Consider the following 22473-nt stretch of genomic DNA (forward strand, 5'->3'; position numbering starts at 1 on the left):
TATAAAAGACACCTTTTCTTGCCTTGGAAGGCAAGTCCTGGAGAGCTAAAAAAATACAGAAATACAGGCGGCTGGAATTTACACATTTTTGGACTGTTCCATTAGAGTTTTTTTTTGAGATTTGTGAGGTTTTCATTGCTGAAACAATTCCTGAATATTCAGAGATTAAAATGAGTTGAACTTGCTGGTTTTCAATTGTTGATTGAAGTTTTGGCTGCATTTAGACTATTGAGGGTCATTTGATCATTCTACTGGTTTGAATTTGGCAAAAACTGGTTTATTTTCCTTGGTTATTTCTGGGCTGGTTCTGTTGCTGTGGTCGATCCTGTTGCTGAACTATCCATTTCTGCTTTTTGTTTTGAAATCCAGGTATACATTTCTGCCCTCCATTTGAATGTAAAGCTTGATTTGGGAATGGACAGTGGAATCTGGAGCTTTGAGCCGTGTTCATTTTTATTTGGTTTGATAATATAGTTTACCTGTTTGCTTGGTCTTATTTTGTGAGTTCCATGTACTGTCTCTCCAACCTTGAGCAATATAATCAAAGACTTAGCTTCTGAGTAGTATGTGTTGTGATAGCTAGTTTGAGATCCATCTCAATATAGTTCTTTACATGTATTCATTTGTACTGTTCATTTGTTTTAAGGTCAGTAATTGGACCGGTTTAAGTGCAGTTGGTTTGAGCTTGATTTTAGGCTGCTAGATATGTGTTGAGGGGGGTTTCCCAGGCCATTGTAAGATCAACATCTGCTTGTTTAGAGGGGAAATCAGAATGTGTTTCATGGTTTTTTTTATATATGATTGAGGTTGGTTTCATGTTTGAGTTACGTCTGCTTTTGGAGTCTAAATTGTGTATCACATTTGTCTAGTGCATCTTTATAGTTCCACCAGTGCGCTTGTGTTCTGAGGAACTGTGATTCAAGCCATGAATTCACGGTTCGATAAGTTCCAAGCCTGCTAACAGTAACATATTGACGATGTAGTGGGATGTTGAACTTGGAATCAGTTTTTGGATTGTTTTATGAGATCATGTACTGGCACTGTATTGCACTTAAATTACCATGCCTGTTAATTCATTAAGGTACTGCTGTAATCATAGCTAGGCAAGAATTCTGTTGGGACATGAATGGTGAAGCAAGTCTTAAGCCATCTCTGAATATGCTTCAAGTGAAATTAGTATTTTAGACCATCAGAATATCTCACTATTTGATACATGTTTAGACTACCAAGCCCAGAAATGAACAGTACACTTTGTTTTGAATTCGACTTGGGATCATCTAATGCCTCTCTTGTACACTGTATTACGCCATCACAGGGACTCGATCTTGAGCCCCTGTCGTGCATTTGCATCATGAATTGGGCTCATATTGGGCCTGAAATTGAAACAGTCTGCCCAAAAATCAGAATGGCTTGCTTGGTGTTATTTGAGCCTGCTTGATGCGTGCCTTCAACTACTGAGCCAATTTCGATAAATAACCAAACGATTAGAATCCTTTAATTTTTCTTTAAGTCATTAGTGGAGGCAAGCCATATTAGATAATAAAAATAGCTTCTGGCCTCGTTTTAATTTTATAACCTAGATATTAAAAATGACTAATACTTCGTAGAATATCCTTTAAGGCCGTTTAAAATACCAAGTGTGGTTGCGTATACGTTCGCGTAACACAACTACATTTTCTAAAAACAAAACCGGAGTATGCGTTCGCGCAACTTCGGCCCAAACACTCTTAATAATAATTAAGCGTTATTAATTGTGGACACGTTCGCGTGACATGATTTTTGACACACCAAACAGGCGTGTATACGTACGCGTAACCCGTCTCAAGATAATTTTCTAATTAAAAGCGGTGAAAGAAGCAAAAGCATATAGGTTCTAAAATCTATAATTAAATATTTGATTAAGCCAAGTATGATCAAAGCGACCGTGCTAGAACCACGGAACTCGGGAGTGCCTAATACCTTCTCCCGGGTTAACAGAATTCCTTACCCGGATTTCTGGTTCGCAGATTGTATACAGAGTCATTCTTTTCCTCGATTCGGGATTAAAACCGGTGACTTGGGACACCATAAATCTCCCAAGTGGCGACTCTGATTTTTAAAAATAAATCCCGTTTCGATTGTCACTTCAAGTTGGAAATAACTCCATTTACTTATACCCTCTTTCCGGGGGTGTAGTAAGAAAAAAGGAGGTGTGACAACAATAATATGTGGATTTAGTCATAATGTTTTGGTTGCTCGTATTCAAATATAAGGACTTATAAACGATAGTACTACGTTCTGTTTTGAACTAGATAAAAGTAAAAATCCAACTGTAAGGTACATCACATTCAGGTCATTTGAGGGCCTTAGGTTGTATGACGATAACAATATTAACACAAGTCTCGTTTCCTTGGTATTGCATAATATTGAGTATGATCTGAATGAGATTGTCAACCACGTCCGACTATCAATAGGTGGGTTGGGCAACGACCCATCTATTGATACAACCTATTTTGATCCGCCCAAATTCAGCCCTAACCGTCCATTTGCCACCCCTCCAAGTCTCTAATATGACATGTATTCATATGTTATCCCATTTTGGAGAACTCTGATACAGGGTTGTACCACTTGCTGCCTACCCTGAGAGATACGAGATAATGGTAATTCATATATGTTACCACAAATAAATGGTTCAAATCAATTTATACACATGGCTACCAGACCTACAACAACAGATCATTTCATAATAATAACCTCTTCCTCCAGATGCCATTTCTCAAGAAAATAGAACAAACCATTATCCTTGCCATGACGGCAGTAGTATTATATGCTTGGATCAGAATTCACTAATTGAAAGCAGCCTATCGCCTCTATCGCCTTTATAGGGTAAAGGTAAGGCTGCGTACATACTACCCTCCCCGGACCCCACGTATGGGATTAAACTGGGTTTGTTGTTGTTGGATCAGAATTCTGGTGTGATTCCTTTCCCACCTCTTTGATGGTGCTGTGACTGGGACTCCCCTGAGGCTTTTGTGTTTAAAAGAGCATCTTTTCAATGGCGTATCTCCAGCGCAGCTGGACTAATAGGAATCACACCGGAAGGTGATACAAGTGCGTCCACAAGTATATCATTTGGAGTTAGTGGTATAGTACCCTCATCCACTATCTGCACTGAGTAACAAAGTGCAACTGCAATCCAAAGTGAAAAAGTCACTATAGAAAAGGAAAATTCGTTTACTGTGAACAAAGAAGATACGGCGAAATGGTACGTAATCCTGGAAAGAAGCAGACACAGAGACATACTTTTGAGAGGTTGCTTCCAATTCTGCTCCATTGCAAGCTCTTGATATCTTGACAAAAATGTGTCATAGTAACTATTTGTGTCAAACCATGAAAAACAAAGGATCATCAACAAGAGGACAAAAACGTAGAATTGCATTGAAGAATCAACAATAAAACCATGTAACTACTCTTCTTATTTTGCTTTTCCTTTTTTCTTTAACTACCTCTTCTCCTTCCTTTCTTGTACGTTTTCTCTATTTACATTAATCAAAGCTGTTACTTCTGCAGAAGAGGAACTACAAAGACAAAGGGACAAAACCTACCCTCCACCGCGGCCCAACCGTCTTCCAGCTTTGTCAAATGCAAGTCCTTCATAAGAGAGAGAGAGAGAGAGAGAGAGAGTAAATACATAATTACCAAAAGCAATATATTTACCAACGATTTCAAGCTTTGAATCATTTAGAGTTTCACAGGCAAACATTCACTTACCAGGTAAAAGAAACAAATCAACAGGCTCATTTGCAAACAAGACTGCAACAACAAAAAAATCTTTCAATTACTACCATAAGTCCACAATCCTTTTCCAATTTTCACCCTTGAATCAAAACTGGAGAGAAATAAATGCATGTGCCAACAGACATGTGCAAATATGAGCTGTACATCAAACATAAGCGAGAAAATGTATCCATAACTAGGTTACTACCACATCTCTAGAGTCAGGAACCTTTGTATGCAAAATCTGTTTTTTTGGTGTAAAAGGAGTATTCTAGAGAGTATTGATCAGTATATGGAATTTTTAGACTCACTTGGAAATATGTAACTAGAGATTGTTGTAGGGTCTGTCTTGTTTGGTTGTAATTTGAGTACCTTCTCGGTACCTTTATTAATAAACTTTTATCTTATCAAAAAAAATAACTAGGTTACTATCTTCATGAAGTAGGTCTCAAAGATCAGCACTTTTTTTTTCTTTTTTCCTTCTTGTTGGATAAGTAGAAAATTTGACACTTCTTTCAACAATAATACTACAATACGAGAACACACCAGGAAAAGGTATCAATTTCAGAGAAGACAAAAGTTCAGCTGTACAAATGAACCTAAAAAGATATATTACACTCTTTTTCATCTTGTACTACAACAACAACAACAACATACCCAGTATATTCCCATACTTGGGGTCTGGGGAAAGTAGTGTGAACTACAATAATAATACTACAATACGAGAACACACCAGGAAAAGGTATCAATTTTAGAGAAGCCAAAAGTTCAGCTGTACAAATGAACCTAAAAAGATATATTACACTCTTTTTCATCTTGTACTACAACAAGAACAACAACATAACCAGTATATTCCCATACTTGGGGTCTGGGGAAAGTAGTGTGTACGCAAACCTTACCCCTACCTAGTGAAGGTAGAGAGGTTGTTTCCAATAGACCTTCGGCTCACAAAAGTAGGGGAGGAGAAGAGGAAGAAGAATAAGAAGAAGCAGAGGGAGAGAAAGAAGAAGAAAAAGAAAGAAAGAGGGGCAGAAAAGGAGGGGGGAGAACAGAGTAAGTAGCACCAAAATAGTAATAATAGGAAAATATGATAACTGAAACAAATTAAAAAATATGGTTTAATATAAATCTGAGAGATAGGAAAGTACATGCATTCTACTAGCACTATCCGTAAGAAAGGGAAAAGCTCTCAACTACCTGCTAACCTTCTATCCTAATCCTCGACCTCCACACCCTCCTATCTAGGGTCATGTTCTCGGTGATCTGAAGCAGCGCCATGTCCTGCCTAATCACCTCTCCCCAGTATTTCTTAGGTCTGCCTCGACCTCTTCTCAAACCCGTCATGGTCAACCTCTCACACCTCTTATCAGGAGCGTCAAGGCTTCTGCTCTTAACATGCCGAACCATCTCAGCCTCGACTCCCGCATCTTGTCCTCCACGGAGGCCACTCCCACTTTGTCCCGAATAACTTCATTCCTAATCTTATCCCTCCTGGTACACCCACATATTCATCTCAACATCCTCATTTCTTCTACTTTCATCTTTTCACGTGGAAGCTCTTGACTGGCCAACACTCCGCCCCATATAGCAGGGTAGGTCAAACCACCACTTTGTAAAATTTACCCTTAAGTTTTGGTGGCACATTCTTATCGCAAAGAACACCGGAGGCAAGCCTCCACTTCATCCATCCCGCTCCAATACGATGTGTGACATCTTCGTCGATCTCCCCATTACTCTGTCTAATAGATCCGATATACTTGAAACTACTTCTCTTGGGGATGACTTCTGTCTCGAGCTTCACATCCACGTCAGCTTCAAGGGTCCCGCCACTGAATTGGCACTCCAAGTACTTTGTTTTGGTCTTGCTCAAAAGGTCTGTCTCCAAACCTCCAACCTCGCGTTGCCCCGCCTCGAGTCTCGTCTATCAGCACTATATCATCGGTAAACAGCATGCACCAAGGCACCTCCCCTTGGATGTGCCGCGTTAGCATGTCCATTGCCAAGGCAAATAGGAACGGGCTAAGAGCCGATCCCAGGTGCAACCCCATCGTAACTGGAAAGTGTTCCGAGTCTCCTCCCGCAATCCTCACCCGAGTCTTAGCACCCTCGTACATATCCTTAATCAACCTAGTGTACGCTACCGGGAAGCCGCTAACCTCCAAGCACCTCCCTCGAAACTTTATCATACGCTTTTTCAAGGTCAATTAACACCATATGCAAGTCCTTCTTACTCTCCCTATACTGCTCCACTAGTCTCCTCACAAAATGGATAGCCTCCATCGTCGATCGCCCCGGCATGAATCCGAACTGGTTTTCGAAAATAGACACAGTCTTCCTCACCCTGGCTTCCACCACCCTCTCCCAAACCTGCATAGTGTGGCTCAACAGCTTTATACCCCTGTAGTTGTTGCAATTTTGGATATCGTCCTTGTTCTTGTACAATGGAACCATCGTACTCCACCTCCATTCTTCGGCATCCTTTTTGTCTTAAAAATAACATTAAACAACTCAGTAAGCTACTCCAAGCCAGCTCGGCCCGCATTCTTCCAGAATTCCACCGGAATTTCATCTGTTCCCATCGCTCTGCCCCAGCTCATCTTACGCATTGCCCTCTCCACCTCTTCTGCCTTAATACGCCTATAATAACCAAAATCATGCTGACTCTCAGAGTGCTCCAACTCACCCAGCATGATGCTTCTGTTCCCCTCCTCGTTCAATAATTTATGGAAGTATGCTTGCCATCTTCGTTTAATAGGTGCCTCGTCTATCAATACTTTGTTATCCTCGTCTTTGATGCACTTCACTTGGTCCAAGTCTCGAACCTTTCTCTGCCTCACTTTGGCCAACCGGAATAGCTTCTTGTCCCCGCCCTTGCCCCTAAGTTCCTCCTACAGACGTCCAAACGCCTTAGTCTTGGCGCCGTAACTGCTAACTTCGCCTCTTTCTCTGCCTTCTTATAACACTCCCGATATATCTTTCTATCCTCCTCGTCTGTACTCTCCACAAGCTTCAAATAAGTCGCTTTCTTGGCGTCCACCTTACCTTGGACCACTCCATTCCACCACCAGTCCCCTTTATGACCCCCAGAATAACCCTTCGTGACCCCTAAAATCTCTCTAGCAGCTTTCCCAATGCAACCCGCTATCGTGGTCCACATCTTAGTCGCGTCCCCCCTACTCCTCCATGCCCTCATAGCCAATAATCTCTCCCCCAACTCCTGAGCTTTGTCCTTAATCAAGTTAACCCACTTGATCCCAGGTCGCATGCACACCTCCCTCTTCCTCCTACTCCTCTTGTATCAGGTATATTATAATCTTTGTCGCTTCGTCAATCAAAGCAACCAAAATTCTTTAATGCTTTCTCCTTTCTCATCCTGTTCATGTGTTGCCTGTTTTAGACAAGTGTCTACTCACACCGAGGCACATACAAAGTGTATATCTAGACAATTACTTTGAATATGATTCCCTATAAAAAGAATTGGCTGATAACCATGAGTTCTTTTGTAGATGGGAAAAGTGTGTTGACAGAGCATATCCCATTAGTTCTAAAGACTAACTAGTTTGGCTGGGATTTATTACTTAAAAGGAAGGGACATACTTTCCCGAGGGAGCTTCTAGCAACTACTATGTAATTGTAACAACAAAAATGAGAACAAACAAAAAAGTTCCACTTTTAACATGAAACAGACAACTAATGCAGCAAGAGGCTTCCTATGCACCAAATACTTTATTCAATATGTGCACTTTAGGAAAGTTAATAAAACAGAAAGAAAGGATTACCCTAGCATAGTAACACCCATAATAGAGTTTCTGAAATGAGACAAACTTCCACAATTAAAGACAACTTTGAGATACAGAACGAAATTGCTCCTCAAAATTTTATGAATTACTAGAGGTTTTAACTCATTGAAATGGAACATAAAACAACTTGATTACGTGCATCTACCTATTGTTGCTGCAGTAAAAAAGGTTACAGCAGTGTGAAGAAAAAGAACTATTTAGTATTTACGAAGAAAAAGTAAATGTACCATCTTCACGTTCATTTCCATCAGCATCTACTGGAGCTGGTTCCAGAATGTCCATTGAACTTGCAATCAAATCGTCAGCGCTTGAGATGTGAAGCATTCTCATGTTTCTGTTCCTATCCTCCACTCTTGGAACAAAAAGCTTCTTTTGCATCTGCAAATCCTGATCTTATTTGATAATGGGAAATGAGAACGAGAATTAAGGTCTATAACTAATAAAACACTTAACGATGAAGAGAGCAACACCAAGAAATTATAACAATGTTGTCACCTAGTGCTTAATACATTAAAGAAAAATGGCCTTTCCAAGTAGTGGTATAAAGAAGCACAAAGCAACTGTCTTTTAATCATCTTAATAGGTTTCAAAGCCGCCTAGACTTAAAATAATTAGTTCCCAATTAGCATACTTAAAATATGTCAGGAGAAGTACTTGTGATATCCAATATATGGCACAACCCATTTATCAATTAATCAATTAACCACGACTCAATCCCAAACCAGTTGGTGTCACATAGAAATTCCAGAGGTTCAATCGAATTCCCTTCATTGCAAAATTATAGTATGTAAATAGAGCAAAAACTTTTTTTGGTTAATATTTAAACTGTTGAATCCCCTTTACATACGAGAATTCCAGTGTAGCGGCAAAGGGGTTTAAAATTTTTTGAATGAAACATTTTGGCTAAGCATTTTGATGAGTAGAAACACACCTCAGGATGGCTTCCGAGAACATGAGAGAGTATTTGAGTTGTATCTACTTCTCGCAAAGCACTACAGCTTATATAAGCACACAATCTCTTGCAAGCCTTAAACCATGGAGCCTCCATTACAATCCTTTGTATTGCTTCATCTAACCACTCGCATACAATTCAAAATTATCAGTATACCTTCAACGGGAATAGAAATAATCGACTTTTAAATTCGTGTGTTGGAAAAAAAAAATACCTTCTTGGGATCTAAGGGTGGAATCCATGGACTTGAGATCTCTTTTAACAACAGAACGGAGGGCCTTTTTCTGCTTGAAAATTGTTTCCAAATGGGCAGCGTCCGAACTGAGGTTTTTTTCTCCTGTGGCGCTCATGGTGGCCACGCCGTAACGCGGTGAGACTTGACGACGGAGGATGGCGGAGCGGGTGAAGAAGAAGCGGGTGCTGGATAGTGCCACGGCAGTAGCTGACGTGGCTACTGTCCAAGGATTGGTCATTTAATCGCCTGGTCGTGCGTGCACACATATGATTTATGTGTGCTCCTCACGTTTCCAAATGTCCGCAGGTTTCAATAGAATACACTTGGATTAGGGAATAACCACAGTATTCGTTACTCTCCAAATATTAGTCATAATAAGTAAAATAAGTTTATTTTAAAATAACGAGAAATTGTTGATTTATTTTTTTTCGAAGTTACTTATCTTGTTTTTAATTATTGAGATGTTTAAAGAAAAAAGATAGTGTAAATAAATACTCTTATAATTATAATTAAGGCTATTAAACGTATTACTTAAGGGTTTTGCTTGCACAAAAATCATGTAATATGAGAGGAGTATGCCAATCTCGGAGAATAAGATCTAATGAGAGTTTTTTTATATGGATGGCGAAAGATAATATATAGCATTGATGGGTCACGTGTCACTCACACAATTGACAATAACAATAACATACCTAGTGTAATCTTACAAATGGGATCTAAGGAGAAGAGTGTGTATATAGTCTTTACTCCCAACCTTGTGCAGGTAGAGAAGCTGTTTCCAGTAGACCCTCTGCTCACTTGCACAATTTACAATTATTACTAAATTACATTGATTTATCAGGGTTAATTTGTAAATTGAGATAATTGTAGCATATCTTAATTGATCGTGGTTATTGAGTAAGTTTTTTCCTTCTTATGCATACTTTCAAGGGAGCACAATTGACGACCGTTAATTGATCCGCCAAGCACTTTCCTATCAATTAGTTAAACAAGAAAGAGTGACCATTTGGTAGTTGGTACATATAGCTAAAATCCACAGCACCATCCAATTTTTGGAAACATTTGCATTAGGTAAACACTCTTCCTTTCTTCCTTCTTCACATCTACTAGAGAGAAATTAAGAGGAAGGTCATGATCTGGGGTTTACTCTACCTACCAAGATCATGATCTATCTCATTTCATCCCTTGCATTTTGATCCCTCATTTCTTCATCTCTTCTGATCAACATTCATTGTCTTGAATTTTGTTGGGTTGTTTTTATTAGACAAAAGTTAAGGTAAAAAGAATGGCTTCGCGATCTTTTAAGCGTTTGGTTGAACAAAGGATGGGGAGAGTTGGGGTTTTCTTCGTATACGCTATTCTTGAATGGGTGATGATCATTATTCTTTTCATTGATGGCTTTCTTGCATTTTTCACCAATGAATTCGCCAAGTTCTTCGAATTAAAAGTTCCCTGTTTGCTATGCACGAGGATCGATCACATTTTCATTAAAAGGAACTCTAGTTTCTATTATAATGATTCCATTTGTGAAGTTCACAAGAAGGACATCTCTTCCCTTGCGTATTGTCATGTACACAAGAAGCTTTCTGATATTAGGAACATGTGTGAAGGCTGTCTTCTCTCTTTTGCAACAGAGAAGGATTCTGATTGTGATAGGTATAAGTCATTAGTTGGGATTTTGCATAAAGACATTGATTGCTTTGTGGATGGAGATGATCAGAGAGTTTCCATAAAATCAGTGAAGAATGAAGATGAGGTCATCAAAACTGGAACTGTTGTTGTCCTGAGGTGTTCTTGTTGTGGGGAGCCTCTGAAATTGAGGTCTAAATATAAGCGGAACTTGTCTATAAATGGAGATATTTATTCTCAAGCTCCTGCCCCGTCTCCTCGATCTCCCTTGACAACATGGAAAAATGAGGAATTGCGCAATCTAGAATTGCCTCATGTTCGGTACACAGAGCTGAAGTTTACCTCAGATAATGACTCGGACCTTCCAGATGATGAGGGTCACCAAAATGCAGGTACCTATTTGTCTTAAGGATTTCTTTTGGTTCATGTTTTCTTCATTATCAGTGTTGTGGTGACAAGAAAAAAAGAATGATGAAAGAAAGAGTAGAGCTTTTTCATCTTAACTTCTGCAACTTTTACAATTAAAGTTTAAGTTCTATCCATTGTCAGTGTATATAACTTAAATCCTTACATTATCATGACAACTCATAACCAGAGGCGGAGCTAGGATTTATTGGTTTGGGATTCTAATTCTTTTAAGTTACCGAGTTCTAAATTAATAATTTGTATATATTCCATGAATTTCACAAGACAAATACAGGGTCGGGACAAAAGCTACTAAGTTCGGCCGAACCCGTAAGCAAAGAGCTAGCTCCGCCCCTGCTCATAACCTCATTCTCTCGTAGCACATACGAGACTGTCATTGTTGAAGGGGATTGTAATAATATAAGAGTTAGTATGTTGTCAAGAAGGATCTTAGCATCCACCAGCTCATAGTTCCCATCTCTTGCATAGTCTATTCTACTTTAACTCTCTTTTTTCCAATGTGTAGCAGGTAGAGATGATATTAAAGCTGCTAGTGTCCCACTTCTACCAGATCCCGAGGACATACATGATGAATCTTGCAAAACCCCAAATTCTGCAAGAAACAAACTCTTTGGCATCCCATTTTCAGACTCAGCTCAAGCCAGTCCTAAGTGGCCTTATAAGCCCAAAAAATTGGGTGGTGATAAGAGTGAATTCATTTCAGATGCTAATGACACGAGTGCAGAGAACGAAGCAGATGATGATATCTTGCATCGCTTGAAGAGGCAGGTTCGTCTGGACAGAAAGTCTCTCATGGAACTGTACATGGAATTGGATGAAGAAAGAAGTGCCTCTGCTGTTGCAGCAAACAATGCCATGGCAATGATCACGCGCTTGCAAGCAGAGAAGGCTGCTGTGCAAATGGAAGCATTGCAGTATCAGAGAATGATGGAAGAGCAGGCTGAATATGACCAAGAGGCTTTGCAAGTCATGAAAGACCTAGTTTTGAAGAGGGAGGAAGAGATAAAGGTATTGGAAGCTGAACTCGAGACCTACAGGGAGAAATATGGACATATCAAGAGAGTAGGTAGTGAGGTCTGTGAAGTCGATGCAGACGATGATTATCAAGAGTTGAAATCTCATTCTGTATCATCCTTCAGTGAAAGATCAGACTGTGGCAGTCCTCGTGATATGGATCAGGATGGAGTAAACGAGTTCCATATTGAACGCCCTGGGAAATATGGAGAGGGAGCCGTTGATGAATCAAACCTTGATTTTGAGAATGAGAGATCTTATCTACAGGGTTTGTTAACAAACCTTGAAAAGAAGATTAAAATACCTCCTGATGTTGAATCTCATGTGTTAGAATCAAATGTGATTCAAGACAGAGGTACATATGATCAGTCTTTGCTTCCTTATTTATCAGCCTTACTTTTTCTTCTCATTCTAGTTGAAAGTCAGACAACAGATACTAAAACTTTTACAGTGTTATTAGGGAATGAGAATAAGGTTACTCTTACAAGAGAAGTGTCTCTAATCAGAGAGAGATTGAGAGCTGTAGAAGCAGAAAGTGGCTTCTTAAAACACGCGGCCATGACATTACAGAGGGGTGGAGAAGGAACCAAACTCTTGACTGAGATAGCTCAACATCTGCGGGAGCTTAGATACTCTGATACAGCAACAGGGAATGGAGATGCATGACTTTTGTCCAAAAAGGTGATTTCTCTTCTTCTTAGTTGTATATCTTTATTCTTGCTCCTAGAGGTACTAGAATTTCTTTAAAAGATGAGAAATAAGAAAAAATAGAAAGCTACAATAGTTGTGTAATGTAAATTTTCTACAGATGAGTGTTCGAGAGCCACAGAATCATGCATGCTCCTTTTAGCTAAAAATTAAACTCCATTTATAAGTTTGTTGGCCGTGTTAACACAGATCAATTTTTGCTTTGTAAGTCAATGTCAATTCATTCCATCATCACTGGAATTCTAATGCTCCTAGTAATCTGCAGGAGTCAGTTATGTAACGAGTGTTTTTTGCAGTTGTTTCTCCTCCTTTTCCTCTCTTCTTCTTCCACATTAGGATGTACAGTCTTGGAAGGAGCACTGAAGTTCCCAGCTTTGGCATTTCTCGGAGCTTTACTTCTCATTACCTAGAGCCTTGAGGTACTTCTGGTAATATTCTATTCGGTGCTTGTATTTCACTGACTCCATCTTGGGCTTTTTGACTCAAAATATTGTATTAGTTGCACCCAAAGTAGCACTAGACTGCATACTGGGGGTGTAATCCAATCTTTTTCAGAAATTTGGAAGAAAAAAACAATTTTTAAGTGATTACTATATTGGAATGTGTTAATATCAGTCTGCAATGGACCGAATAGAGGATCCAAAGAAATTGATTGCTTTAAACTTTGACTTTCTGATGAGGATTAAATTTAAGTGCTAAGTTTGAATATTTAAACTTAAGTGCTGACTTTGACGTAACTTTACAGGATAATCGCCATGGAAACACGTAGGTTAACTTAGGTTGGATTCTTATTGACGTATGATCATATTTTAAAGGCCCCAATGATGTCCCACTATAGACGACTATACATCTTCAACAAGGGCTTCAAATTGATCAGGATTACCATTTTCCAATAGGAAAAAAGAAAAATATAATATCTGACCTGTTGTTGAAAGGTATATGGCTCAATATGCGAACACTTGATCTCAAGGTACTGATTAATACTGTTTTTTGCAGGTGAAGTTGGCTTGGAACCAGACAACTTTGAAATAATCCAGCAAAAGGCAGAATGGACTCATGGAAGGACTCCAATGAGAAACGGAAAAATAGTTTTGTCAAATGTAAATGCATATAGATGGTTATATATTTGTATGATATCCACCTCTCTTGACCTCTTGCAATCTATTTGAAACTGAGTTGTTTCACCAGATGCTACGATAGGAATTCCATTGACAGCACAGCTGTTTGTTTAGCAGATAATAAATATAACTTAAACAGTAACTAAACGAGCAGAATGGAAGGTGTGAGCGAGCATTAAATGGATCCTAATCTTCTAATGCGTTACTTCTCTTTCTTTCTCACTCATAGACACCTTCATTTGGTTCCTAAAGCCTCAATTTACTAGAATCTTCATTTTCGTTTCCTCTCTTTTATAAGAAGGGATGAAAATTTCCTCCCAAAATGCTTTGATAAGAGCTGCTATTGCGATTGTTCCAATCTTGGTTTCTGAGCCAAACTCAGTCTTTAGACAAGCTTCCCTAATTCCCCAAAGCTTTCATCAGAGTATGCCACAGCAGACAAGGATACAAGTCATCAAGTGATTGTGCGCCAACACATCATAAATGGTAGAGCAACCAATGTTAGGATGACCAGAAATTCCAAAAGAACAAGATGATTCCAAGTCCAACAGATTAAATTGTACTTAAACAGAGGAAAGTTTGCTGTCCAACAAAGATACAAAAGTTACCCTATACTTAATAACCTTTTATAAAGCAAGTAGCAAACTATAAGGCCGACAGTTCATAAGTTTCTTAAATCTACCTTTCAAATAAGGTGATTGTCGAAGAAGTAGATATAACTTAGCATAACCAACCTTCTCGAGTCACTTCTACTAAGCTGTACAAGATTAAGTGAAGTTATCCAGATAGGTGAGCCCTAGTTATTGCCTAAGCTGAAGACAACACATCGGCAGACATGTAAGGTGAGATGCAGCCTTGTACCTGAGGAGAACCAACTCACATTAGACAAAGTATTCAGAAAATTTATCAGACAATCGTAATACCCATTCTTTCTCTAGTGTTATGCACAAGCTGAAAGAATTACAGTTGAAATACAAATCAACAACAATTTGAGAAGAATGAAAAGATTATTTGCAGTAACAGTCTCCCTGAAGTTGTCCTCTTCACTTTGAAATGATTTCTTTGACATCATTAGCCCCAAGCGAAAAGAACAGATCATGTATGTGTACAGGTTCATCAGCAGATGTACTTATCATGCAAACTGTACACAACCATTCTAGCTTCCTAAAAATGAAGTTTCTTCTTTTTCCTTTTTATTTTATTATTTGTTTCTGATAAGTTCCTGAAACGAAGTTTCAAACTAGGCCATTATAGGTATTTGAGGGTAGCTCACATGGTGTGACCCCCTCCATCCTTCTCCCTATGGTGAAGGATCGAATCCCATGATGTAATTCCCCCTAAACCTTGCCCCTCCCCCTCCCCCTAATAGTAATAAAATTTTAGAAGAAAAAAGCTAGGCCATGATCGTCATTTCTTAATTGGAAAAAGATAAGGATAACATCATACCAAAAAAACACCAGCTTCTTGTGCGATTGTATATAAACAAGCCATCTTTCAACCTTCTAAATACAGAGGCTACTTATAGTTTACCACAGTCCACAGATAAAAGGATGCAGGATGTGAAACTTCATAATTTTCCAGTAAATCATGCCAGATAAGAAAACAGCATGCAGTGTCACAGGTCTAAGTTATCTATTATTTCATAAATACCTTTTGATTCAAAATTTGTCCTTTACACCATATATTTTCTTCTGTTATAATTCTTCTCATACAACATAAGCCATAAAAATAAACAAGTACTATAGCCAAAGCAAAGAAAAAGACTAAAACAAGGAACAGCAGGTATTAGATTGACTAAGCAAAGGGAGGCATAATTACCTGCAACAAACAAGTCGGTATTTGGATAAAGCCCTGTAATAGAAGATCCACCTTCTGTAGACTACTTTTTGGAACAGGGGTAATTACATAGAGTACATGCTTCAGAGCGTCAATGGCACGCACTATTCCTGAATCATTTTGAAGCAGGGAAAGAAAGAAAAAAATGAGAGGGAAGTGACATCCAATAGCAACCTCAAGTTTAAGCTTATTAGGAACAGAAAACACCGCCATTTAACACTAAACAAACATGTCTTGATCTAGTTCTATGGTTGGGCATAGTGTGATTCCTCTAGCTAATACAAAGGCAGCCGAGTCGCAGTTAAGAAATAATGTTTGATACGGACAATCAGTGATAATAGCACAAACTTCTGCATCATCACATACAAGTGACCATTAGTGTTGCGGAAATGGATCCAACAAGCAAGATCACTGCTAAATGATGCAATAGCATACAGTACATTTTACTAAGTGTATTCATTGTAAAACTAGATCATTTGCATCATGTTCATGCTTCTCGCTCTCATGGTTCTTCAACTACCCTATCTGTGGCTAAACACTTAAAATTCCACATAAATAAACACTGTGACCTGCAAAAAATACTGAAGTCCTCCTAGACGAAGAAAACAAGTAATTGTCCACTGAAAAGAAGCAAAACTGGTAATATTTTTTAGAGAGGTAAATAAAACTGACAATATTACAAAACAAGTGTGGGAATCTAGTTGCAACAACTTACCCAAGCCCATGCAGTCAGGAAAATTTTCAGAATATTCAGAATCAACTGCCAAACCAACAATAGTTGCATTCAAGCTGTAGAAAACCTCACTCTTCGGAACCTGGCATACGGATATAAAGCTAATCAGAATATGACAGAAATATCTAAATATATTTGTATAAGACTGGAATAATAGTAAACTATTTGAATAAATAAGAAGAGGAAGCAAGAATGTTGAAAATGCCCCAGGCAAGAAGATCCAACAGATATGGACGGCAATGCTCTTGGCCAACACCAAAGTTACAAAGCATTGCATGTAGAACATGTCATTCAGCATGGCATAACCTACCTCACAATGAACGTGTTTAATTTTGATACTTGATACAGGAATCTCGTATGGAGGGTGGGCAGCTAATGCTCGAGAGAGTTCCTTGATTGTTGTGATTTGCATATCACTTGGAAAGCATTGTCTGAAATAGGCCATAACACGTAGATCACGCAGAAGGCGTGCATCCTTCTGTACAAGAACCCTGGGAAAACATATCAGAGGACTAAGAAACAAGAGGGATATAAATTGTTTAAGGAGCAGAGACAACCCAACCAATTACAAATAAATTCTGGATCTTGCTTAAGGCATATGGAGTGATATGTGGTATGTATAGTGACCCCCCCCCCCCCCCTTCCACCATCCCTCCCTCCCTTAACATATTTTAAGGGCTAAGGTAAAGAGATGTTAATGTAGGAAAAGCATCTTTGTCAAGAGAATTATTTCCAACTCAAATGGAATATAACTTCACTCCTCTGATGTAAAAACTAAAAGAGAGAAAAGATAAACACATACGATCTGTTAAAAGAGTCCTGACGAGCAGAGTTGATCTCAATTAGAGTTGAAACAGCAGCATCACCATCCTCAACCCAAAATGCACCAGCTGGAAGATTCTTGCTCTCAGCTGATATGCAAATCTTTACAACATGGGTAGGAGAGATGTATTTTAGAATATCCACAAGAATGTCATAGCCAATACCTGTAAGATGAGAAAACCAGAATCAGACTTGATCATGAAAATTGCATCCAAATCGATGATAAAACGAACGACACTAGCCTAAATTCAGACAAAAGCAAGTAAATAAATACAGAAGCTTGCCTTTCACCCAGCCCGTTGTGTTAATGACAAGCGGCACCCCAGCATTTCCAGGACTTTCGCCATTGTTCAACAGGTATGTTCTCCGGTAGTGATCATACAAGGCAAATATATAAGCCAAGTATGTTTTGGGATCCCTTTTTGAGGATATGTCACCAAAAAAGAAGCATCTGAAAGAAAAATTTTGGAGTCAAAATCAATATCAAGCAAATTTTGGACTTGCTACCAAAAGAGGATAAAATTTCTTTCATTCAACTCATATATTTCAGCAACTACAGAACTTATGCACAACTTAGCTTACAGAACTCCCAAAGACAAAAGAAAGCAGCTTTTCCACTTTCATGTGACAAACTAAAAAGGCATCTCTCTCTTCCAGCAAGATCTAGACAAAATCTTCAATGTGGTTGAGGACACTCTTAATTTCTCAAATGCCAATGCTCTCTGCTACAAAGGAAATCTACTACCAGATTTAAGCTGCAAACACCAGCTTAAAACGGCGTTAAACCTCTGGCACATGATTCAAATGCAAAGCATGTTTGCTATTAGAGTCCCGGCGGCCATTCTCCATTTATTATTATTTCTTTTTTAACAGCCGTAGTTTCAGGGCCAGCTTGCACGCACATCGACTAATTCCACGGGATACCAGCTAACTCCCACTAGCGACAGGTATCAGGTAACTTTATCCACCAAGGTAACTCTATCCAGCAAGGTTTGGACAAATGGAAAGAAATCACCTACTATTTTTGTCTCCGTTGGGATTTGACCTGAGACCTCAGATTCTCAATCCACTTCATATGACCACTAGGCCACACCCTTGGGTGCGCCATTCTTCATTTACCACTAGGCCACACCCTTGGGTGTGGCATTCTCCATTTATTTGCCCTCTTTACATAAGAAAAAAACACTAAATATCATATTGAACATGGTTAAAAAAATAGACTAGATATCATATCACTCGTCCTATTTTTTGCTGCTGCAAGACAAGGATGGTGGGAGTGGAAAGGGGAAGAAGGGTTCTAAACTCTTCCAAGAACAGAGACCGAAAAGAGTATACAAATTTAAGTATGTCTTTTTCTAGTTAAACAAGTAACAACAGAAGTGAATTAATGGCACAAAGTTATGTTTTCCCAAGACATGGATTCAACAACTATACCTCTCAGGAGTCTTTAGGCACGGAATTGATAGATCTGATGCAGAAAGACAAGAAAAGAGAGGAATGTGAATAAAAAGCATCATGCGAAAAGCTCAAACACAAACATGTAACAGTTGAGGAATAATAGGTGTACCTGAAGTTATTTTGTCAATTATAGTAAGGGATAACAAACCAGGTGGAGTAAACTCTGTCTGCCCAACATCTGTATCCAAATAAGCCACTTTCTTGTATCTGAAACCCAAAGACAATTTATGATCAAATATGTACTTCTGTAGTCAAAGAAATTTTGGGATCAACAGGCTATAATTACCTAACTCAGACAAAAAGGACACAAAGCCTCTCACAAACAGCCAACAATAATAACAGAAAATGTGATCATCCACAAGTATATGTAGAGGTAGAGTGGTTGTTCATAATTGTTCGATTCAGACAATAATCACACAGAGCCTCTCAAGGACAGCCAGCAGTAATAACAAAACAATGTGATCATCAAAAATATCAATATGCAGAGGAAAAGTAATCGGGGCATAAGGCTTTCGAATCATCAACAGGACTGTATAGTACCCAGTGTATTACTGTACTCTGAAAACACTAAACTGGAATATATTTTGGTTCTTAGGTGGCAATGTTTCTGGTTTTGGACCGTTTGAATGTGGGGATTTGGTTTTTTGGCACAGTTTAAATCGATTTTGGTTTTGGAAATCAATTGTACCAAAACCCAAAAACATTTAAAATGAATACTAACAGGATAAGATTGACTAAGTATCTTTATATTTGATAGTAAATATTCTAACTATTCAACAAAAAGATAATAGCTTTACAAGGAGAAAGCTAAAGCTGTCTTCTGTTTTAAAAATGGTTTGAGCTTGCTTTTAAAGCATAGGCAACCTTAAGGTAGCATGAAATAAGAAAGCAGAACATTAGGACATCGTTTAAAAGAGCTGAACAAATCAAACAATTACATTCTCAAATTCAAAAGATGCAACAATGTCACATATGCAATGTATAATACATAGCACGAGTCCATTAATTCAATTCAATACAAGTATGCAACCAATTCTCGTACTCCAAGACGAAATTTACAAAGTAAAAATACAAGGTCGATTGCTCAAATATAAACTTTAGCAGTGGACTTTCATATATTTGAGAAAAAGAGTAAGAGATACCTCTGCAGAAGAACGTTGAGGAGGAGGCGAGAGAAAGTCGTCTTGCCGCTATTTTTGGGACCGCAGACAAAGGCAACCGGCGGCGGCGAAGTTGTAGAATCATAAGCTATGGTGTCGGCAGCGTCGGACCACTCCTCCGGTATGAATATGTTAGACGATTGGAGCTCGTCGTGATTCAACGACGCCATTTTTCCTCACTCTCTCTGTATCTTCGGTCTCCGCACTTTAGCAGCAAAGTGTGTTCAGGCGTGTTTATGATGTTCTCAAATAAACGGCAACACAGAAAGGCACGTTTTTCCTGTGATGTAGCGGGTCGGGTTAGGGCCCGAAAGTAAATGATCGTAAATTCCTTTTTCTAATATTTTTTTCCTTTTTTACTTTTGTAAATAACTCTCAAGTCTCAAGATCGAGTCTTACTTTCTTGTACTACTAATATCCAAGTATTAAAAGCATAGAATTAGTTATCAGTACTCAGTAGCATGAGTAGAATTTGCACAATCGAGTTCGAATGAAAATCGTGTTATTTTTTATTTTTTGTTTTAATAAAATACGTATAAACTTTAATTACATGATTAGATTAGCAAAAATTCTCTTTAATCTGTTAAACAAAAGTTCTATTTAAATCTTGGAAAACATTTAAAACACAATAAAAACAAAAAGTCAACAATTTAAAATTCTACTATGTCTTACATTCTACTATGTTTTACGTTTATGATTAGCAAATAAAAATTCAACGATTTAAAACGCAATATGCAAAGCATATATGGATACATATATTTTACTTAAACAAAACGATTAATGTAATACAACTTATAGTGAACTTATAGCTAGTCAATGATCATTATAGCATAAATTAAATTTTTCTAAGCTAACTACTTTGACAGCTAAGCTACAGTTAACTATCAACTAACTGTGATTAACAAACTAAGCTAGCTAAACTCTACAAAGGATACAGAGAAGGAAAAATAAATATACAGAGTTATCTCAATATCCCCCCCACCCCCACCCCCAAGTTGGAGGTGAAGTCTTCACACCCAACTTGCTCAATATCGCAGATTGCTTGACACCAGTAAGAGCTTTAGTGAGGACATTGCTAACTGAGCACCAGTACCAATATGATGAAGAGAAATCAATTTTTCTTGGAGCTTGTCTCGCACAAAATGGCAATCAACCTCGCTATGCTTTGTTTGTTCATGGAAAACAGAATTACGAGCTATGTGTAAAGCAGATTGACTATCACAAAATACTGAAACAGGCTTAGGATAGGGAATAGTGAGTTCATCAAATAGTCTGCATAACCAAGTTAGTTCACCAACAACTTTCCTCAAGGATCTATATTTTGTTGCTGCTGAAGATAGGGACATTGTTTCTTGTTTCTTGAACTTCCAACAAATTGGACTATTGCCCAGTAGGACTATGTATCCAGTAATTGACCTTCTAGAATCTGGACAAGCAGCCCAGTCTGAGTCACGATAACCCTTCAGGCTGCAATCAGAGTCATTAGATAGAAAAATTCCCAGAGTTGGATCACTCTTCAGGTACCTAAGTAAATGAAAAGTTGCTTTCAAATGTGGCTCCCTGGGGTCTTGCATGAACTAGCTGAGGTGTTGTACACTGAAGGTTATGTCCAGTCTAGTATTGGTGAGAAAATTTAATTTTTCCTACCAATTTCCTGTAGTAGGTAGGATCTGGCAATGATGCTCCTTCCTTGGCTCTTAGCTTTTCATTTGGATCAATGGGAGTAGACAGACTGCTATAAGAAAGACAGTCATAGTCTTTGAGTAAGTCTAATGCAAACTTCCTTTGAGATATTATTACTCCATCACTTATGTAAAGAACCTCCAAACCAAGAAAATAGTTTAGCTTCCCCAGGTCTTTTATCTTAAATTGATCATGTAGAAAGCATTTGACTTGAGTAATTTCTGAAAGATCTGTCCCAGTGATGATAACATCATCTGCATATACTGCTATATAGATGGTAGAATATTCTATTTTTTTGTAGAAAACTGAGTAGTCATTGAGAGAATATACATAACCCTTTGAGCAAAGGGTCTCAGTCAACTTAGAGTACCACTGCATGCTTGCCTGTTTGAGGCCATATAAGGATTTGTTCAACTTATACACTAAACCCGGAGAACTAATTTCTAGTCCTGGTGGTATTTGCATATAGACTTCCTCATGCAAGTCTCCATGAAGGAATGCATCGTTCACATCTAACTGAAAAATATGCCACTGCTTCTTCACTACAGTAGCTATAAGAGCTCTCACTGTTATCATTTTCACTACAGAACTGAAGGTTTCTGTGTAATCTATGCCAGGCTGCTGGGTATACCCTTTTACTACACCTAACTTTGAACATTTCTACTGTTTTATCAGCTTTGTGTTTGATCTTGTATACCCACATGTAGCCAATTGCCTGCTTCCTACTTGGTAAGGGCATTATATCCCAGGTATGTTTTGCATGCAGGGCTTCAACTCCTGTGTTATTGCTACTTGCCAGGCAGGATTAAGAGCAGCTTCCTCATATGAAGATGGTTCAGAATCATTACAGACATTCATAACAAGCAACTGACTATCATGGACTAAAGAATCGGTAGAAATATGACTATCTAACGAGAATAAGGCAATAAGGGAAGTTGGAGTGGTTGATGGATCAGTAGGCAGAGAAATAGAAGTTGGCTTCAATTGAGGTATTGAATAGATGTAGTCTTGCAGGTGTGCAGGTAATTTGTGTTCTCTACTAGACCTTCTAGGCTCTAGGACAGGAGAATCATTTTGTGAAATGGGATCAAAAAGATTTTGTGAGAGGATTTCAGGAGAATGAGATTGTGATTCTGGAAAAGC

General features: G+C 38.5%; 3 protein-coding genes and 1 long non-coding RNA gene across 14 annotated transcripts; 2 read left to right on the forward strand and 2 right to left on the reverse strand.

The window, feature by feature from the left end:
* LOC109223706 (5-formyltetrahydrofolate cyclo-ligase, mitochondrial-like) lies at positions 2628–9082 on the reverse strand. 4 transcript variants are annotated; one of them, XM_019388107.1, is made up of 7 exons: positions 8723–9080; positions 8488–8627; positions 7784–7934; positions 3751–3792; positions 3585–3630; positions 3283–3353; positions 2628–3168 (listed from the first exon to the last, which is right to left on the reverse strand). In XM_019388107.1, exons 1-7 carry the CDS (start codon positions 8979–8981, stop codon positions 3032–3034), a joined length of 846 nt encoding a protein of 281 aa, XP_019243652.1. In that variant the 5' UTR covers positions 8982–9080; the 3' UTR covers positions 2628–3031. The 4 variants fall into 4 exon arrangements, with proteins under 4 accessions (XP_019243652.1, XP_019243651.1, XP_019243655.1 ...); XM_019388106.1 differs by having other exon boundaries at positions 7784–7943; positions 8723–9079; XM_019388110.1 differs by lacking the exon at positions 3751–3792 and having other exon boundaries at positions 8723–9082.
* On the forward strand, positions 3350–3631 carry LOC109223707. The gene is made up of 2 exons (XR_002067652.1): positions 3350–3441; positions 3550–3631. It is a non-coding gene; the product is annotated as an uncharacterized LOC109223707 (long non-coding RNA).
* Positions 9713–13822, forward strand: LOC109223708 (probable myosin-binding protein 5). 8 transcript variants are annotated; one of them, XM_019388114.1, is made up of 6 exons: positions 9715–10764; positions 11304–12167; positions 12264–12493; positions 12817–12948; positions 13266–13455; positions 13517–13822. In XM_019388114.1, the coding sequence occupies exons 1-3, from the start codon at positions 10029–10031 to the stop codon at positions 12476–12478; spliced, it is 1815 nt and encodes a 604-aa protein (XP_019243659.1). In that variant the 5' UTR covers positions 9715–10028; the 3' UTR covers positions 12479–12493; positions 12817–12948; positions 13266–13455; positions 13517–13822. The 8 variants fall into 8 exon arrangements, with proteins under 8 accessions (XP_019243657.1, XP_019243662.1, XP_019243663.1 ...); XM_019388115.1 differs by having other exon boundaries at positions 12817–12939; XM_019388112.1 differs by lacking the exon at positions 13266–13455 and having other exon boundaries at positions 9713–10764; positions 12786–12948.
* On the reverse strand, positions 14175–19897 carry LOC109223710 (polynucleotide 5'-hydroxyl-kinase NOL9). Its single transcript, XM_019388119.1, has 9 exons — positions 19630–19897; positions 18597–18694; positions 18464–18497; positions 17314–17480; positions 17010–17193; positions 16518–16698; positions 16190–16289; positions 15457–15584; positions 14175–14499 (listed from the first exon to the last, which is right to left on the reverse strand). Exons 1-9 carry the CDS (start codon positions 19815–19817, stop codon positions 14446–14448), a joined length of 1134 nt encoding a protein of 377 aa, XP_019243664.1. The 5' UTR covers positions 19818–19897; the 3' UTR covers positions 14175–14445.

This window comes from Nicotiana attenuata, chromosome 3 (assembly GCF_001879085.1).
Source record: "Nicotiana attenuata strain UT chromosome 3, NIATTr2, whole genome shotgun sequence".
Taxonomy (NCBI): domain Eukaryota; kingdom Viridiplantae; phylum Streptophyta; class Magnoliopsida; order Solanales; family Solanaceae; genus Nicotiana; species Nicotiana attenuata.

What these genes read in the sequence shown, in the direction of transcription:
- LOC109223706 (XM_019388106.1), bottom strand. Translation starts at nt 8,981, where the DNA reads ATGACCAATCCTTGGACAGTAGCCACGTCAGCTACTGCCGTGGCACTA. An exon ending in CACCCTTAGATCCCAAGAAG is followed by an intron (nt 8,628 to 8,722) that starts GTATTTTTTTTT and finishes GCGAGTGGTTAG; the next exon opens with ATGAAGCAATACAAAGGATT. An exon ending in TGATTTGTTTCTTTTACCTG is followed by an intron (nt 3,631 to 3,750) that starts GTAAGTGAATGT and finishes TCTCTTATGAAG; the next exon opens with GACTTGCATTTGACAAAGCT.
- LOC109223708 (XM_019388112.1), top strand. Translation starts at nt 10,029, where the DNA reads ATGGCTTCGCGATCTTTTAAGCGTTTGGTTGAACAAAGGATGGGGAGA. An exon ending in TGAGGGTCACCAAAATGCAG is followed by an intron (nt 10,765 to 11,303) that starts GTACCTATTTGT and finishes TCCAATGTGTAG; the next exon opens with CAGGTAGAGATGATATTAAA. An exon ending in AAATGTGATTCAAGACAGAG is followed by an intron (nt 12,168 to 12,263) that starts GTACATATGATC and finishes AAACTTTTACAG; the next exon opens with TGTTATTAGGGAATGAGAAT.
- LOC109223710 (XM_019388119.1), bottom strand. Translation starts at nt 19,817, where the DNA reads ATGGCGTCGTTGAATCACGACGAGCTCCAATCGTCTAACATATTCATA. An exon ending in CTCAACGTTCTTCTGCAGAG is followed by an intron (nt 18,695 to 19,629) that starts GTATCTCTTACT and finishes TTTGGGTTTCAG; the next exon opens with ATACAAGAAAGTGGCTTATT. An exon ending in TACCGACTTGTTTGTTGCAG is followed by an intron (nt 14,500 to 15,456) that starts GTAATTATGCCT and finishes GGTTCTCCTCAG; the next exon opens with GTACAAGGCTGCATCTCACC.